The sequence below is a fragment of the Nannospalax galili genome, unplaced genomic scaffold (genome assembly GCF_000622305.1).
Source record: "Nannospalax galili isolate Female #2095 unplaced genomic scaffold, S.galili_v1.0 scaffold1127, whole genome shotgun sequence".
In the NCBI taxonomy this organism is placed as follows: domain Eukaryota; kingdom Metazoa; phylum Chordata; class Mammalia; order Rodentia; family Spalacidae; genus Nannospalax; species Nannospalax galili.
In genome coordinates this window covers 869,665-888,509 of record NW_008355784.1, presented here as the reverse complement: position 1 = coordinate 888,509, position 18,845 = coordinate 869,665, and the positions used below count along the sequence as shown (strand labels likewise).

Below are 18,845 nucleotides of genomic sequence, written 5' to 3'. Positions count from 1 at the left end.
TAAACCAGACAGAAACCCTGCATAGATGTGGGGAAATGGATAAGAAACACCAACCTTGGCTGAGGATCTTTTAAAAGCAAGAGAGTTTTTCTTCTTTAAATGAGTAATGCTATGTAGGTTAACCAGGCTCTAGTAGATGAACTCACACTGAAGGGCATCTGGGGGCACAAACTTGACTTGATAGGTCTTATCATATATGGCAGATATATGAAATCCTTTGGAGTGGGCTCTAGGGTGCAGATAGGGAAGGGAGTCTAAATGCAATTAAGACGTGTTGTATGAAATGCACAAAAATTCTATAAAAAAAGAAAAAAACGTGAAATTTAAATTTTTCCTGCCAAAAGAGTTCCTACCCATATGTCTTTACTAATGGCTTTTTTTTCCAATCTTCACAAAAATTTAAAAAAATACAAACTGTCCCACATTCTGAACAATAAAAATCATTGAACTTAAAAAAAGAGAGAGAGATCTCACTATGGAATACTGGCTGTCTTGGAACTACCTATAAAGGAATAAAGAACAGACTGGCCTTGAACTCACTGAGATTTCTTCCTCTGTCTTACAAGTGCTGAGGTTAAAGACACACATTTACAACAACAAATTTGCAACTCATTTCAAGAAGTTAAACCCCTTTTAATAGCAATAATTGACAAAGATATTGAAAGAATTAAACAACTGTAGATATAAAATCCTAGTGAAATATTGTCAAACTCAGTTCACATATATACATTCTAAACAAGTCACAGAAATATGATTTTTTCTGTTGTTTGAATAGCAGTCAATGCAATAAAACATTTTCATAGAATAAAAAAACACTTTGTAACTTTCAAAAACAGAAATTTTGCCTAATGAATGGTAAAACTTGAGTGGCTAATACTATTGATGTCAGCTCACTATTGATACAACAAAAATTTCATTTATTTTATGGTTATTCTTAAACTATGATTTAGTCTATAGGAACTCAGATTTCATAAAGAAATATAACCAAGGGACTCCTGGAGAGACAGTAATTTCAAGTTTCTGATTTCTTGGTCTTTTTTCCAAATGGATGAGAAAACATCTTGAAGACTCACAGAATGTTCTGATATGACCTGTTATGGAAAATGTAAAACATAATTTTATATAAGACATACACATACAGATTAATAGTAGCATTATTTTCAATAGGAAATGTAAATAGCCTTAGTGCTCCTGAATGGGTAAATGGTCAAGCAAAATGCAATACATTGTTCTTCTCATGAAGGAAGGAAATTCTGACATATGATGCAACATAATCAAAAGTTGAGTACTTATGCTAAGTGGAAAAATCAGTCACAGAATGATCAATATATGATTTCAATTATGTGAAGCACATATAGAGTCAAATCCACAGAACAAAAAATAGAATAGTCACAACTACAGAGGAAAGTTTCCATTTTTTACATTTTTATTTATTATTTTTATTTCATGTGTGTGAGTGCATTCACTACATGTAAGTGCTCATGTGTTATACCCATGGAGGTCAGAAGAGGGCAATAAAGCCCCTAGAATTGGGGTGCTGGAAACCAATCCTGGGTCTTCTGCAACAGCAGCCAGTGATCTTAAGCACTCATCCTCTCTCCTGCCCCTAAAAGTTTCCATTTTCCCAGATGACAAGTGTTCTGGAGATAATGGTTGTAACAAAAGGAATGTATTTAACACACATAAAAATGCTAGAAATTTTTGCCCTGTCTATTTAATCATCATTCTTTACATTAAATATGCATGTGAGATGGGCATTGGGAAGAATGTTCTGGTGGAAGAGTGGAGACTAACTACTAGTGGAGTGGGTGAATGAAGAGAAAAGGGACAGAGAAAAAACTCACCATCGCCTCAAAACCCACAATGCAAGGCACAGCAAAAAGACCAAGCAAGGTCCTGTAATTGCCAAAATGATCAAGCCAACATAGTTGGGTTTTCCTGCTTATTGGGAAAGAGGAAGTAGGATGTCACTTCAGAGTCTATGCACAACAGTCCTTGGCCTTACTCTACCATCTATGTGTCCTTTATTTCATAAGGGTTCTTTCCACTCATAACTTCTTTTTCCCTTTTTGTTCTTTCCCTGGTTTTTCTCTCCTTATTTCTCCCTTTCTTGGCATTCTTTCCTTAATCCTCCCCTCTGTGCTTGAGGTCCAATTTCTCCACTTTCTATCATCCTGGGCCCCAGTTCTTTCTCACCCCAGTAGAGAATGATGTCCTGCTCTCCTAGACTGCTGTGCTTCACCCGGCAGGCCAGACCAACTGCCTTTGCAGCCTCCACATCCAGGGTTGCTTGGAGATACCATGTTCCATCAGTGTTGGGCAGGATGTGACCTATCTGAGTGCTCTGCTGTTCCTGGCCACCCTGCATCCACATCACCAACACTGGCTTTGGGTAGAAGCCAGAAACATGGCACACTAGCTGTAGATGACCAGGCCCAGGACTGGAGCCACTGGACAGCCAGACCTCAGGTTTTACTATGGAAGGAAGAGACAGGGAATGTGTCAGGTAGAAGTCTAATTCAAGCTCCAAAAACCCCAGTTGAGGCATTAACTCATCTACTTCATTAGGAAAAAAGAAGTTACTGATGGAAACCATCTACTCATAAATTTAAAGGAGATTATCAAAAGTGAAACAGAGTACGACTAACCTCGCCTCTGCAGATCTGCCTTCCCTGCTTCAAGGATGCCAAAGAGATATTGGGGACAGGTTTCTAAGAGGAGCTTCTTCACAATACCACAGATGCCTTTGTACTGAGTAACTAATGTGCAGAACTTCTGTGCCCTTGATCCACCTTCTGGAGCAGGTACACACGAATGATTTTTGATGCTCAGGAAATCCTGTCCTCCTAAAGCTCCCCTCAAGAAGCTTGCAGTGGAACCCGTGGAAAGCAGCTCACAGCCTGCAATGCCCTGGATCTCAAAAGGGTCTATCAAGGAGGAAAACCGAAAAGTTATTAAACAGGAAACAAAAATGAAAATTAATGTGGGAAAGCCAGGAATCTTGTCTTTATGGTTGTGAGCCTAAGTCGTTAACAGCTGTACCAACTCCCCAGCCTAAAAGTCAGGAATCTTGAATTTTAATGAAGATTAAAGTCTGGAATTTGACAAGATGATCAAAATGACTACAACATTTCAAAGCTTTCAGAAAGGAGAGCACTGGAGAGAAACAGGCATGCCATTGGTGGTAAGGCCCTGTTTAAGTGTCTGGTGGGTGAGAAAAATGAGTAAAGTATGAGGAGTAGCATGATGCAGTCACAAGTGAATCATTCCAGTGGGAACTAGTAGATTACTTGGAGAGGAGTGCATGATACAAGAAGTCTCATGAGATGGATAAGAGGATAAAGCCATCTTTAAACCACCCAGGCACAGGATAGGAACAGGAAGACTAAATTTCACACAAAACAAGCCACAGACCTTTCCCAAGGCATTTATCAGAGACAATGTAGAAGCAGCAAGAATCTGGAATTCTTTGTGAAAATATGGATTCAAAGATGGACTGTTCTTGATAAGTGTATACAAGTAGTTGGGTAGAACAGAGAGGAAGGACTAGGATCAGCAAAGGCAGTACCTTGAAACAAGACTGGAAACAAGTCCTTAAAAATTCCACCCTACACCCCCAATCTAAAGAAAAACTTACATTCCAGCTGAAAATCTGTGACACGTTCCTGTACTTCCCTAATGAGTCCAAAGAAGTAGAGTCGGAATATCTCCTGCAACTCTGCAATCTCTGCATCACTAAAGTTTCCTTTAGACCAGGGCTTCAGGAATACAGCAGTGCCTGAGGCACTATCCCAGCCAAGAATCTGTAAATCATCCAACCAACCAGATCCTTGATTTTGTGCCCAAGTGCTATTGACAAAGGATGAGGTCTGTATAACGTGGAAAACAGTCGGCCCCTGCAAGGCTGTGGAGAAAATGAAGAAAGATGCTGAAGAGATAGAAGAAGGAGGGTTAAAGAAAACATAGAACCCAAAGTCTACAGATTAAGGCCTGACATACTTGAGAGCCTGAAGGCCTCACTCCCCAGGTCCAATCTGTATAATGGTGGAAGAAGGCAGGATGCCTCAGAACCTTAAAGATCAAATGCACCTAGTAAGTTCAACCTGCCTTTCTCTAGACCCCCTTCATCACTACGAGGAACTCCTAGAGTTAATCTTACCATCCTGATTTTCACCAGCTTGCAACAGACCAACAAGTAGAGCAAGTGGCAGATGCAGCATTTCACACACAATGGGGCAGCTTCTGACACACTCAGAGCTGTTTGAACTGTACTTTGAGTAACGGTTTCTCTCAGTACTCTGTAGTGACTTCCTCTCTTGAAAATGACAAATCTCTTCCTCTTTCTAATTGAAAATTAGAGAATGAAACATTCCTTGCTCAGCCCTGAGACTCCCACTCTAACTCTCATTTCCCTCCAGACCTAACATGTCATCTAAATCTTACTTTTCTTGCTCCTAGATTCTCTACATATCCTTCACTTCTTTAGAGAGAGCATAATTGCACCAGTGTGACTATGAAATGTCACATGACCTCTATGTGCCTTTATTTACACATCTATAATACAAAAGTTAATACTAGATAATCTTTTCTCTAAAGTCAGGCAATTTCCCAGGACCTTGGCAAGAAGAGATGTAAATAATTGAACCAGGGCACTGAAAATATGCATAAAGTATCTTTTTTTCTTTCCTTTCTTTAATGATTTACCAAATAGAACATAAAAAAGTGACCAGTGAGTTTGAAATATTTTCGTTCCAGAAAAGAGTCATTAATACCTATAATGACAATATCATTGGAACAGCACTCCAGAGGCAGAGTCAGTCAATCTCTGTCAGATTGAGGTTTGTTTGGTCGACATAGCCAGTTTTGGGCCAGCTGGGGCTATAGGGAGGCCCTGTCTCAAAAAAAAAACAAAACAAAAAACAAACAAAACAAAACAAAACAAAAACAAAAAAGCCAAACCAAACAAAACAGACAAATAAGCAAAATACCCATAGTTAAGTGTTTTATAACATACAGAATCTCCATATTTAAATAAAGCCTTAAGAATTACGAGAATAGGGTGGTATGTTGTTGCTATACTTTTTCTCTTCCAACTTTATGTACTTAAGTGCTTAAGCGGTTTGGTGGATGATTTTACCTAGGTCTATGTTGCTCTGTGTTCCCTAACTCTCAACCAGATCATGGAAAGCAAATAATGTGCAAGAAATATTTAAGAAAGAAGATAAGAACAAAAGAGATGGTCAACAAAGAAAGTATTTAGGACAAGTGCACCAGAAGGCTCAAGGAATTGCAATCTTGTGCCATCTCTGCCAGATTCATATTCTTATTCTATTTGTTGACTTTGTGTGTTTCATTTTTGAGAAATTTTTTTCAGATCATGATCACATTTTAAAATTATCGATTCTGCTTTTTATTTTTTATCAACATTTATTCAACTGAATAATTAGCTATGATATTTGCTATTCACTAGCTAGTTTCCCCTTGTTTTATTGAGTGTTTTCTTTATTATGCAGAAACTTCCTAGTAAGGTAAAATTCCCTTTGTCTATTAATAGTTTGCTTTTTACCCCCAACCAAGAGTAGTAGCAAGATTTCCAAGCCAATGGTCAAAAAGATGTCTCTGATTGAACTCAGTGAGAAATAAAATAAAACAGAAAAAAATGAATGTGGGTAAGAGATTTGTAGGGAAGAGTGGGAGTTTACAGGGATGGAGATAAGAGAGGGTTAGTGATGAGAGTAATCAGAATGTATTGTATCTATGTGCCTAGGATCCACTGTTCATTACCTTTTATTAGTTTCCTGATGCCTATGGATTTTTTTCAATTGAATGCAAAATTATCATTAATAATAAAAACTACTAATTAATAAAAAAGATAAAAGTAGTTTTAGTTTGGTTGCTTTTCCTTTTGGGGTCCTATACAAAACATAAGAAATAAAAATCATAACCAGGAATGTAGTATATCATAGTTCCTCCATTTTTTTGGTTAGAATATTTCTGAAAAGCTATGCTTTCCTTAATATTTATCTACCTTGAGTTGACTAGTGTGTTCTTCTTCATTTTTCTTTATTTATTGGTTTTCAAGAGAATGAATGGTTTATATTGGCATTATCCATATGACCAATGATTTATTTGCATAAATTTACTCATGATTTCAAATTTTGAAAAAATATTTAATATGCAAAACTATCTCATCAGTAACAGTGGGATTCTCTAAAAGGCACTTCAACTCGTTATGCTTTAAACTTATGTAGTCATTCCCCTATATATCTCATCTGTTCAAATGGAATTGTCTGACATATTATCCTGGGCCCTAGGATAGGCTTATTTTCTATGTCATTAATGAAAGAAAAGCCAACCAAAGTATCATCTGGGGAATGTAATTATACTTTTGTTTCAAGCTGACAATGCTATGGTTTTACTTGCCTAGCTTGCATATAAAACCCCCTGGATCTTTATAAATCCAATTATAAGCAGCCACATCACAGTCTAAGAATAAAAGTGTAAACATTACCTCTAGGACTGACTATTAAAATTGTGAAGATCTGTTTTGGTCCCTATCGTCTATTATGGTAGAATTGAAGATTTAAATTGCTGTGCTTTATATTCATTTCATATATTACCTGTCTCTGGTGATTGTCCTGTGAAGTTAACATTTGGCTTCCAATTTTAAGGAATTAATTTTTAAAGATTTTTAAAAATTTATGTATTTGTGTGTTTGTGCATGTATACTGTGTGTACAGGGGACCTTGAGTTCACCAGAGGGCATTGGATCTTCTAGAGCTGGAGTTACATGCAGTTGTGAGCCCTCTGACATGGGTGCTGGGGACAAAATTTCAGTCCCCTGCAAAAACAGCAAGTATTGTTAATTTTTAGGACATCGCTCCATTCCCATCACATTCTTTAGTATTTATTTTTACTGAATGCATATATGGTGACTGATCATCACTGTCAACTCAGTGGAATTACAGTCACCCAGGAAAAAGACCTCTAGGCACTTCTGAGAGAATATTTCGAAAGAATTTTAAGTGAGATTGGAAGACCAATCTCGAATGCACATTAGGCATCCCAGACTGAATAAAAAGGAGAAAAGAAGTAGAGGATAATCATTCATCTCTCTCTGCTTCCTGCTTGTGCATCCCATGTGACTATCACCTCAGAGCCCTGTCACTGCAGCTATTGTGCCTTACCTGGTGTGATGGGCTGCATCCTTAAGCCCAATACAAATCTTTATTTCCTTCATTTACTCTTGTTATGTTTCATCACAGCAAAGGAAAATTTGGAGGATTCTGAAAGTATTTGGATTTGTGGGCTGGAGCAGTCCTAGAATCTCTGTGAGCATATTTTTTTAAAGTTTTTAATTGAATTTTTCAAATTCACAAAATATGTTTTGATCATATTTATACCTCTCCCCTATTTACAACCTTTTATACCATTCATTGCTCAAGTAAAATAAACATACACACACACACACACACACACACACACACACACACACACACATGCCTATATGGTCAGACTTGTGTTCCGAAGTATCTTTAGGTATAAATCTATCCACTGGAGCCCGGTTAATCTACTCAGAGTCATATGCTTAAAGATGACCGACTCTCCCCCTCTTTAGCAGTTATTGGTTGCCAATAATTTCTCAGCTAGAATTGCAGTTTCTTATCTACTTCCCAAATTCTAAGCTGGGAATTTGTTAGCTTGAGCTTGGCCTATAACTCATGTATGCAATGCTTTCAACAATAGGGTTTTAGTTTCAAGTTCTGTTGGGTAACCAAGAGTAGAAGCAATGGCTAGTATTGTTTAAGGGTCTATGGGACCTCAGGCTAACAGCTTCAAAACAGGGAGCCCATTTGTGGAATTAGGCTTATTTTTAAGTCTATGTTGTCTAGGAGGTCTGATGTCTCCTTCATATGGAGTGACTCTTTTAATATATTTTAAGACAATATATGTACATACTTTAACATATTTCTATAGTGGTAGATTTCCAAATGATATTTTCTAAAGTCCCCTTACCCCATTCTTCTCCCTGACCTTTCATTCCCAACTCCATTTAACCCTTTCTACTTCATTATTCCCCCTTTCCAATTTATATCAAGGTAATTTCTCTCCCTATACATGAAGGATCCACTGTTCATTACCTTTTACTAGTTTCCTGATGCCTATGGATTTTTTTTCAATTGAAACATGCTATCCCAAGGAAACTAGGATATGGTGGAATTACAGAAATTTACCAAAATATTGAAGAACTAATACAAATACTCTTCAGATTATTCTGTAAAATAGAAAGCAAAGGAACAGTCCCAAAATCTTTCTATAAATCCAATATTGCTCTGGTACCAAAACCAGGAAAAGACCCAATAAAAATACCTATAGGCCAACTTCTCTAATGAACACAAAAATTATTAAGAAAATATTCACAAATTGAATGCAAGAGCACATCAAAAAGACTATCCACCACAGTCAATTTTACTTCATCCCAAAGTTTGTTCAACATCATAAAAGAGTAAATGTAAACAGATTCAAGGACAGAAACCAAATGTTCATCTCATTAGATACAGAAAAAGCCTTTGGCAAAAGTAAACATTCATTTATAATAAAAGTCTTGGAGAATCTAGGGATACAGGGAACTTATCGAAACATAATAAAGGAAATACACAACAAGTATACAGACAATATCAGACTAAACAGAAAAATTCAAGGCATTTTCACTGAAATCAGTAATAAGACAAGTATGTCCAATCTCTTCATTCTTTTTCAACACAGTACTTAAAGTCTTAGCTAGAGCAATAAAATAAATGAAGGAGATAAATGGGAAACTAATTGGAAAGAAAGAAGTCAAATTATCCTTATTTGAATGCTATGATTCAGTCCACAAAAATACTTAAAACTCCACCAGAAAAACTCCTTCAACTGATAAACACATTCATCAAAGGAGCAATATATAAAATTAACAAAAAAAGTCAGTGGCCTTCCTCTATACAAAAACAAACATCTATACAAAAACAAATGTTGAGTAAGAAATAAGGGAAACAGTCCCATTCATTCACAATAGCTTCAAAAAACATCAAATATCTTGGACTAAACCTAACTAAGGAAGTAGAGGACTTGCAAAATAAAAACTTGAAAATGAGGAAGAAAGAAAGTAAACACCAGAATATAGAAAGACCTCCTGTGCCCATGGATCTCTAGGATTAATATTGTGAAAATGGTCATCCCACAAAAATCAGGCTACAAATTCAGTGTACTATTCATTAAAATTCCAACACAATTCTTCACAGAAATCTAAAAATAATCTTAAATTTCATATAGAATCTCAAGAAACCCAGGAGAGTCAAAACAATTCTGAAGGATGCTGACTGTCAGTTTGAAGCACAATCTGTTCTTCCAAGCCCCGGGCCATACCTACACTGATAAAGAATTTGATGAGCTATGTTTTGAATTTGGACTGGAACTTGATGAAATTACTTCTGGGAAGGAAATTATGAGTAAGGAACAAGGTAACATCAAGGAAGGGGGGCCTCCGATGTTTTTTTACAAGACCAATGTCCCTGCCAATAGACATGATCTCCTGTGTATGGAAAGATTGGTTTGGAAACTTCATGTCTTCAAAGAAAGAATAAAAGCTCCAGTATATGAACAAGTAATGCCTAAGGGAGAAAGCCAAAACTTGATTATCACAGAAGAGACAGCTAACATACTCCCTTTTGTTGTAGCAGCAGTTCTCCAGAATATAAAGTTTACAAAGGACTAATATAACAGCTTCATTGAACTTCAAGAGAAATTACATCAGAATATTTGCAGAAAAAAAGAATATTGGTGGCTATTGGCACCCATGACCTGGATACTAATCAGGCCCATTTACTTACACTCTAAAGCATCCATTGGATATCAAATTCAGGCCTCTGAATAAGACTAAGGAATATACAGCTTGTGAACCAATGAACATATACAAGAGTGATAACCAACTTAAACATTATTTACATATCATTGAAAATAAAACCCTGGTCCCCAGAATATGTGATAGCAATGGTGTTGTCTTTTCATTGCTTCCAATCATAAATGAGAATCATTCAAAAATAAAAGTAAGTACTAGAAATGTATTTATTGTATGCACAAGAACTGAATCACTAAGGCAAAAATTTCCTTGACATTATTATCACCATGGTTCAGTGAATTTTGTGAAAAACAGTTTACTGTTGAAGTAGCTGAGGTAGTTTCTCCTAATGGAAAATCAAATACCTTTCCAGAACTGGCTTACAGAAAGGAGATAATGAGAGATGATTTAATAAACAAGAACGTTGTAATCAGATATTCCCTTGAATCTTGCCAAGTTCCTGACCAGGATATATTTGAAACCAGAAGTCATAGGTGATGGCAATCAGATTGAGAATAAAATTCCTCCAACCAGAGATAATATTATCCATGCCTGTGATGTTGTGGAGGATGCAGCTATTGCTATGGTTATAAAAATATTCAGATGACTATGCCAAAAACATACACCATAGCTGATAAATTTCCTCTCAATAAGCTCACTGAATTCCTCAGACTCAACGTGGCCACACTGGCTTTACTGAAGCTCTAACTTTTGTTCTGTGATCCTAAGAAAATATTGCTGATAAAATTGGCTTGGATATCTCTGTAACAAATGCAGTCCATATAAATAATCCCAATACAGCTGAATTCCAGTTGGCATGCACCACCCTTATTCCTGGTCTCCTGAAGACCCATCATAGAAAATCAGAAGATGCCCCTTCCCCTGAAACTGTTTGAAATCTCTGACATTGTAGTAAAGGATTCTAGCAAAATTTAGGTGCAAAAACCTGCAGGCTTCTCTGCAATGCTTATTGTAACAAGAATCCTGGGTTTGAGATAATCCATATGCTGCCAGACAGAATTATGCCTCCTGGTGAGAAGAGGGGTTACATGATCCAAGCATCAGCAGGTCCTGCATTCTTCTATGGATGATGTGCTGAGATTTTTCCCCTAGGGTCAAAATATCAGGAAGCTTGGGGTCCTTCATCCAGATGATATCATTAAATTTGAGCTGACCATGTCCTGCTTCTCCCTGGAAATAAGCATTGAGCTCTTTTTGTGAAATGGGACTCTGTTGTGTAGTTTTGGTCTGAGTGTCCCTCTCCTCCCTCAGTGTCCTTCAGCCTTCCTGTATATAGAGCCCTTTGTACTTTCATGTTTAGTAAAGGGAGATACAGTCTCTGATTTCTCAAAACAAATCATAACAAAACAAAACAAGACAAACAATTCTGAAGAACAAAATAACTGCTAGATGCATTCCCATCTTCGATCTGAACTTACACTATAGTAATAAAACCATAGTAATAAAACTAGAATGGTACTGGCAGAAAAACTGACACACTGATCAATGGAAGAGAGTTGAGGACCCAGATTTAAGTCCACACATTTAAAGTCACCTGATTTTTTAATGATATTTTATTTATTATTTTTATTTTTTATGTGTATGAGTGTATTGTCAGCATGCATATAAATGCACCTGTGTTGTGTAAAGCCCACTGAAGTCAAAAGATGATATCGGATCCCCTGGAACTGGAATTATGGATGGTTGTTTGCCACCATGTGGGTGCACGGAACTGATTGTGGGTCCTCTGCAAGAGCGACCAGTGCTCGTAACTACTGAGTTGTTTCTCAAGTTCCTATAGTCACCTGACTTTTGACAGTGTTGTCAAAAATACACAGTGGAGAATGGTCAGCATGTTCAACAAATAGTGCTGGTCAAACTGGATAGCTACATGTAGAAGAATGAAACCAGATCTCTATCTCTCATCATGCACAAAACTCAACTCCAAATGGATCAATAACCTTAACAAAAGACCTAGTACTCTGAATATGATAATGGAAAAAGTAGAGATTATATTGGAACTTATAAGCATTGGATAAGACTTTATAAACAGGAATCCTATAGTTAAAGCATTAAGTCCAATAACTGACAAATAGGACCTTATGAAACTAAAAAAATAAAAATAAAAAAACTTTTGTACAGCAGAAAACACCATCATTCAAGTTCAGAGGAAACCCACAGAAAGAGAAAAATCCTTAGCAACTATACCTCTGACAGAGGGTTAATACTTAAAACATATTGAACTCAAAAGATTAAACATCAAAACATAGGTCTGGGGGGATGGGAGGCATGAATGGAGAAGGGGGTCTGGATTTGATTAAGAAATATATGCAATTACAAAAAGCTCAATATTTTTATTTAATTGGGCAAAGAACTCAACAGGATATTCTCAAAAGATGAAATGCAAATAGATACGAAATATTCAAAAATTTTAGTGTGCTGCATAGCTTTAACTTTCAACTTGACACACCTTGGAAGATGAAATCTCAATTAGGTAATTTCCTCTATCAGACTGGTGTTTGGGTAAGATTGTGTCTTAGTTACTTTTCTGTTGCTGTGATAAAACACTCTGACCAAGGTAACTTATAAAAGGAAGAGTTTATTTGAGCTTATGGTTCCAGAGGAATTGGAGTCCTTCATTTTGGGAAGGAATAGTGAGACGAGGTGACTGGAGTAGGAGTAGAAAGCAGAGACTCACATCTTCAAGCAGAGACAGGAAGCAGAGAGTGACTGGAAATTTAGAAAGGCTTAAGAACTCTCTAAGACCACGCCCAGTGACATGCTTCCCTCAGCAAAGCCATGCCTCCTAAAGTCTCCCAAAGCAGCATCACCAACTGGAAATTAAATGTTCAAACACTTGGAGAGTATGGGGGACATTCCCATTCAAACCATCACATTCCACTCCCTGGCCCCCAAAGGCTCATGACCATATAAAATGCAAAATGCATTTAGTCCATCTACAAAAGTCCCCATAGTCTTTACCAGTCTCGATAATGTTGAAAAGACCAGAGTCCAAAGTCACTTCTGAGACTTAAGGAAGTCCCTTAATTGTAAACCCATGTAAAATCAAAAGACAAATTATACACTTTCAACATGAAATGGAACCAAATACATATTCCCATTCCAAAAGGCGGGAATGGGGCTGTTGCATAAGACTGTTCTCCAACAGGCAGACCATGGACAGATGCCTTTTTGCCAAGCTTGACTGTGCCTGCTTGCATAGGATCATCACACCTAAGCTTAACTGTTATATTAGGCAAGAAAGGAGGGCCAGGGAGAGTCAACCACACCTCACAACCAACCAGTCAGCCCTATTTGCATGATGAGGAGTGTCTAAGGATATAAAAACTGAGGAAACCATTGGAAGGGTTTCTCCCCATTATGTGCAGCTGTGAGGATGTCACCATCCATGCTTGGATAAAGACTTTTCACTATGTCCTTAGGAAGGGAGCACCCACAGCATCACCCATTTCTGTGTAAGTAAACCCAATATACTCACTGGTTTTCAAGACTGCAGTGTGGCAAAATCGTCCTGGGTTGGTCCTGGAGGCCAAGAGAGGAGGGAGCTAGATGTTATTTGTACCTCTGAGAGGAATTTTAGCTACAACGGCACACTGAGGAAATAATGGACTGAAACAGGATCTAAATCTAGCAGGAAAAATACCAAATCCAGTAGTTCCACATCCTATTTCTAAGACATTACTTCCAAAGGGCTTAGACAGCACAGCCTCTTCAGCCTTGCATACAATGTATATCTCTGTCTTGGGCTGGTACCACTCCCTGTGTTTTCCTTGTCAGATGTATCATGGTGCTAATATCTGCAAAATTTTCTTGGGGTCTGCATTGATAACCAGGCTCCACTTTAACAGTTCATGAAAAGGCCTATCAGGGCGCCTTGGCCTGTCAGAGCTACCTCTATGCAGGGACAACCCAGCTACATACTGCCTAGCTTCAGTGGTTCTCTGAAGCCATGGAGGAAGAACTGATGACCCATTCACTCTTGCATCTTTCATGGCCCTAAAGTCAGCACCATGAAAACAACACTGCCAAGTTTAGTTGCTGGCCTGGCATGCACTCTAGTTCTCTTAATCCACATTACCAGAAACTTTTATACGCTGTGGTTTTCTAAAAGTAGAAAAACCCTCTGACATTTTCCTTTCACAAGTTGGAGGCTTGGTCTTGGATGTAGTCTTTCCCTGAAGGTATTCTTTTCCTTGTTTATGTGCAAATCTATAGATATCTCCTTAATCTCTCTAATCTACTTATCAAAGGAAGCCTCTCCCTCAGCACACCCCATGGCTTCAACCTTCATCTTCCTAGTACTCTTTTTCAATTGGAAATGTACATTCTAGATTTCTTTCTGCCCTGTTTGCTCTTTTTTCACTGTAGCTCTGAGTACTATTCACCATTAATAGCCACACCACAATTTCTACATTAGGTTGTCTTGAAATTTCTTCCACCAAAAACATTTTTTTCATTACTTTTCAAATTAGTCCAATTGTTTAGGCCTGGGGCAGACTACAGTCAGATGCTTTGCCAAAATATCCAAGTTGCTGCTTAAGTCCTTATTTCCCACCTGGAACTACTTTTCTCTCTGTACTACTTTCTTCCATGCTTCTACTAGAATGGCCCATTAAGCTCTGCTTTCAGCATCCAACCACTTTTCTTATCCAAACTTCCAAAATCTTGCACACTCCTCCAAATCCCCACATGGTCAGGTCTGTCACACCAATACCCCTGATCCTGGTACCAAATTCTTAGTTACTTTTCTGTTGCTGTGATAAGACACTGTGAGCAAGGGGACTTATAGAATGAATAGAAGAGTTAGAGTCCATCATGACTGGGAGGCATGGTGAAAAGAGATGACTGGAACAGGAACAGAAAGCAGAGGTACACATCTTCAAGCAGGCACAGGGGGCAGAGAGTGACTGGAAATCCAGGAAAGCTTAAGAAATCTTTAAACTCACCCCAGGGACATGCTTTCTCCAACAACTCTACACAGTTAAAAACCTCCCCAAAACAGTGTCACTAACTTCAGACAAAATGCCCAATTACTTGGAGCCTACAGGGGACATTCTCATTCAAACTATCACAGACTGTTGCATGATGTGGAGGTCCCAGCCCTCTGTGGGTGGTGTCACCCCTGTGCAAGTGGCACTGGGTTGTATAAGAAAGGAGACTGGGCACAGGCCAAAGAAGCAAGCCAGTAAGCTGTATTTCTTCATGGTCTATGTTTCAGCTCCTGCTTCCAGGTTTCTGCCTTGACTTCCTTCATTGATGAACTATAACCTGGGAGATGTAAGATAAACCCTTTCTTTCCCAAGTTCATTTTGATCAGTGTTTTAATCACAGAATTGTAAAGTATCTAAGAACTTTATTCATGAGGGAAATATAAATTAAAATCATTTTGAGTTTTCATCTAACCTAGTCAGAATGGCTAAAATCCCCAAAACATACAATGACAAATTCTGATGAGGATGTGGGGAAATATGAACTCTTATTCACTGCTGGTGGGAGGGAAAAATGGTTCAGCCACTATAGAAATAAATGTGAAGTTTCCTCAAAAAACTAGAATTGATCAACCATATGCTCCAGCTATACCACTCTTGAGCACATATCCAAAGGACTTTATACATCATACCAAAGGGTTATTTGTTCACCGGTGTTCATTGCTACTCTAGTCACAATAGCTAGGAAATGGAGGAAACCTTGATGTTCATTAATTGATGAATGGATAATGAAAGAAGGGCTCATTTACACGATGAAATGTTATTCAGCTGTATGGAAAACAAAGCTACAAAATATGCAGGTAAATAGATGGATCTGGAAACAATCATTCTGAGAGAGATAACCCAGACCCAGGAAGATAAATGTTGAATGCACACTCTCATAAGTGGATATTAGCTTTGAATCATGTAAGCAAATTTTAATGTACAAGCCCAGAGAAATACAGACAGTAAAGTCATACTTCATGAGGTTTCACTGGCTGACAATAATTGTGTTGGGATTTGGACTAGAGGCCACTCATATTACATTCTGTGACAGAATCAAGTTGCATTCTGCACTAAGGCCCCTCAAAACTACTGAAGTCAGGTAGTCTGTAGCATGGTGATCCTGATCAACTCTTGAGTGACATTTTGAAGGAGACCCCAGGATAATGGAGATGCCAAGACCTGAGGCATTCTATGGGAACCTAGAAAAGCTGAACCACGAGAGATGCTACATCTACCACAGGTTATAGAACTAGAGTAGCAAGACTGCTTAAGTTTCTTGGAGCCTAAATGATGCTAACATAAGCTCCAAATGATGAATCTGGTACTACATGATTTTATGTTTGACTTTCTTGGTTTCAGTCTTGCTTTGCCAGGTTTTTCCTTACTATGTCCCTGTTGTATGACAGACTTGCCCTTGGGAGATGGAACAAACACCTGTCTACTCACCCGAAAAAGGGACTCCACAACAAAGTTAAGTAACAATTACATCAAAGTCCATCTTGGTGAACCAGTGAGTTTGTATTGTGGTTAATAATAAAGGTGTATGGTTGAAGGATTATGTGCAGGAGCATGGATGACTCAAAAGCACTCATATCACTGAAAAGCTCACCACAACACAAGTGACAGCTAATGAAAGCTGCATCCTTGGAGCTTTCTACACAATTTTCAAGAGGCTAAATATGTCCAAAAGAGAGAGGGATCTCATCGAGACAGCTCGTCTGGCCACTCCCCACACTCCCACATTGTTGTTAATTGCTTTTATCTGTGGAGGGACCTTCAAGCATCTTTCAAGTTTCAGATTTCCCAGAAATGTGACATGTGTATTTCTCGAGATTCTGAGCTTTTCCCTCCCACATGTACAGAATCCTTCAATTCAGAGAAAACTGCTATACAGCAGTCCCCCTTACTATCTTTAAATAGAATTTTTCTTCTATGATTGCATATTGCAAGTATGAAAGCTCTTTTTTATTATTTGGAGGAGTTACAGTTAAGAAATTGCATGAATATGAAAAGATACTATGTTTTTGTGCTTCTGTACAATTTGGGAGCCAATAAGTTTTTTGGATACTTTTATAGATGATCTATTTGTATTATGTGTTATAAGATGAATATTATACTTTAAGGGAAAGGAACAGAATTTTATGATTTAAAAGTGATATGTTTGGGTGTGAAGTAGACACAAGATGAACTTGTAATGGTTAATGTTGATTTTCAACTTGATGAAATTTAGATCCATAAGGGAATTTCTAGAGATGTTTAAGTGAAGAGGGAAGACTCATGGTCAATGTGATTGACAAAATAGGGTGGCATCCTGAACTGAAGAAAAATGATAAACAGAGTAAAATCTAACTCTTTATCTCTCTGTGATTCTGTACTGTGGATACAATGTGATCAGACACCTCATGAACACATGGACAATTCTATTGGAATCAGTGTATAATAGTAATAGAGGATGTGAAATAGGGAGGGAGATGGGTTAGTGGACCTGAGGGGAGTTGGAAGGAAGTCATAGGGAATTAGGTGGATAAGGTAAAAATATATTATATACATATATAAAGAGTAAATAAAAATATAACTAAAAGGAAGATTCATTAACTATTTCCTGCATGTTATGAGAAAAATCCAAGGCAAAAGAACCAAAAGAGACAACATAGTAATTTTAACATTCATGCTTGTCCTCCTTTTCTCTTCATACTTGAGTGCAATTACATACACATTACTGAACATGTTTACTGTGTATAGGTAGAAGTGACTTCCAAGGACCCTGTGTATTTCCCTTAATTGACTTCTATTTGCTAGTTCACCACTTATAGGTGAATCCCACTCATAGGCCCCTTCAACTATAACATTTGGTTTTACTAAGGAACTTGAACAAAGGAGCATTTTCTTTAGATTCTTTGATAATTTGGCATTACTAATTGCTCCTTTCTTACTATGGACTTTGGAGCTTTGCCTATGAACTGTACAGTTGGATGCAGGATGCCCACTGTTTTCTGATAATAACCTTGGTGAGAACAAAACAGAGAGGCAGAGCAGAGACCAGGGTGACAGAGAAGACAATCAGGGCAAATAAGAAGAACAAATGTAACCAACCACATGCCCAGCGGATTTAAGGCCCACTTCATAATATGAAACCGCACCTGGCACTGCTATCATGGCCAAGAACCTGTGCTGACTCCTAATGTTTGTTTTTGGTTATAAATCCATATTCTTCTGTCAACCCTTATCAGAGAAACTTCTTTTCACAATGGACGTCTATTAACACAGAGATGCACAACTGGTCAAAGTTTAGTGAATAGGAGAATATGGAATGCTCAGCCGTAAAATGGACATCTATATCACACCCTCGCCTCCCAAAACTCGAGGATCATTGTGAAAGAGGGGACAGAATGTAAGAGCTAGAGGTAGTGGATGAATTCAAGGAATCTGTTTTTTGAACACAATAGGACAGATGTACATATGAACTAACAGTGGTTGTGATAGCATGTGCAAAGACCTGCTCAAGCCAGACCGAAAAAAAGAAAACAAACAAACAAAAAACCAGCATGAAGAGGGGAGGTGGACAAAAAGATCCAGCTTTAGCTAAGCAACTATTATCAATGAATAGCTGTTGGGAGAGAAAGCCAGTCTTCTTTAAGAATCTGGCACTTGTGAGCTGGAGAGATGGCTCAGTGGTTAAAAACACTAGTTGCTCTTGCCAAGGATCTGGTTGGATTCCAAGCACTGACAAAGCAGCTAACAACAATTTTTAACTCCAGTTCCAGATGAATTCTATGCTCTCTTCTGACCTCTGTTGGCATTGCGTGGCATTGCACACTTACATGCATGCAGGCAACCTAGGTGTCCCTCAATTGATGAGTGGATAATGAAAATGTGGTTCATATATACGATTGAGTTTTACTCAGCAGTAAAGAAAGATGAAATCATGAAATTTGCAGGTAAATGGATGGAACTAGAAACTGTTATACTAAGCG

The 18,845-nt window shown here is 37.9% G+C and overlaps 1 protein-coding gene and 1 pseudogene across 1 annotated transcript; one reads left to right on the top strand and one right to left on the bottom strand.

The window, feature by feature from the left end:
• Positions 1-1,069: 1,069 nt before the first annotated feature.
• LOC103750313 (T-cell surface glycoprotein CD1b) lies at positions 1,070-7,206 on the bottom strand. The gene is made up of 6 exons (XM_008853347.1): positions 7,188-7,206; positions 3,638-3,928; positions 2,649-2,927; positions 2,197-2,475; positions 1,845-1,938; positions 1,070-1,091 (listed from the first exon to the last, which is right to left on the bottom strand). Exons 1-6 carry the CDS (start codon positions 7,204-7,206, stop codon positions 1,070-1,072), a joined length of 984 nt encoding a protein of 327 aa, XP_008851569.1.
• A 2,146-nt stretch (positions 7,207-9,352) lies between these two features.
• On the top strand, positions 9,353-11,098 carry LOC103750312 (annotated as a pseudogene).
• The last annotated feature ends 7,747 nt before the right edge of the window (positions 11,099-18,845 follow it).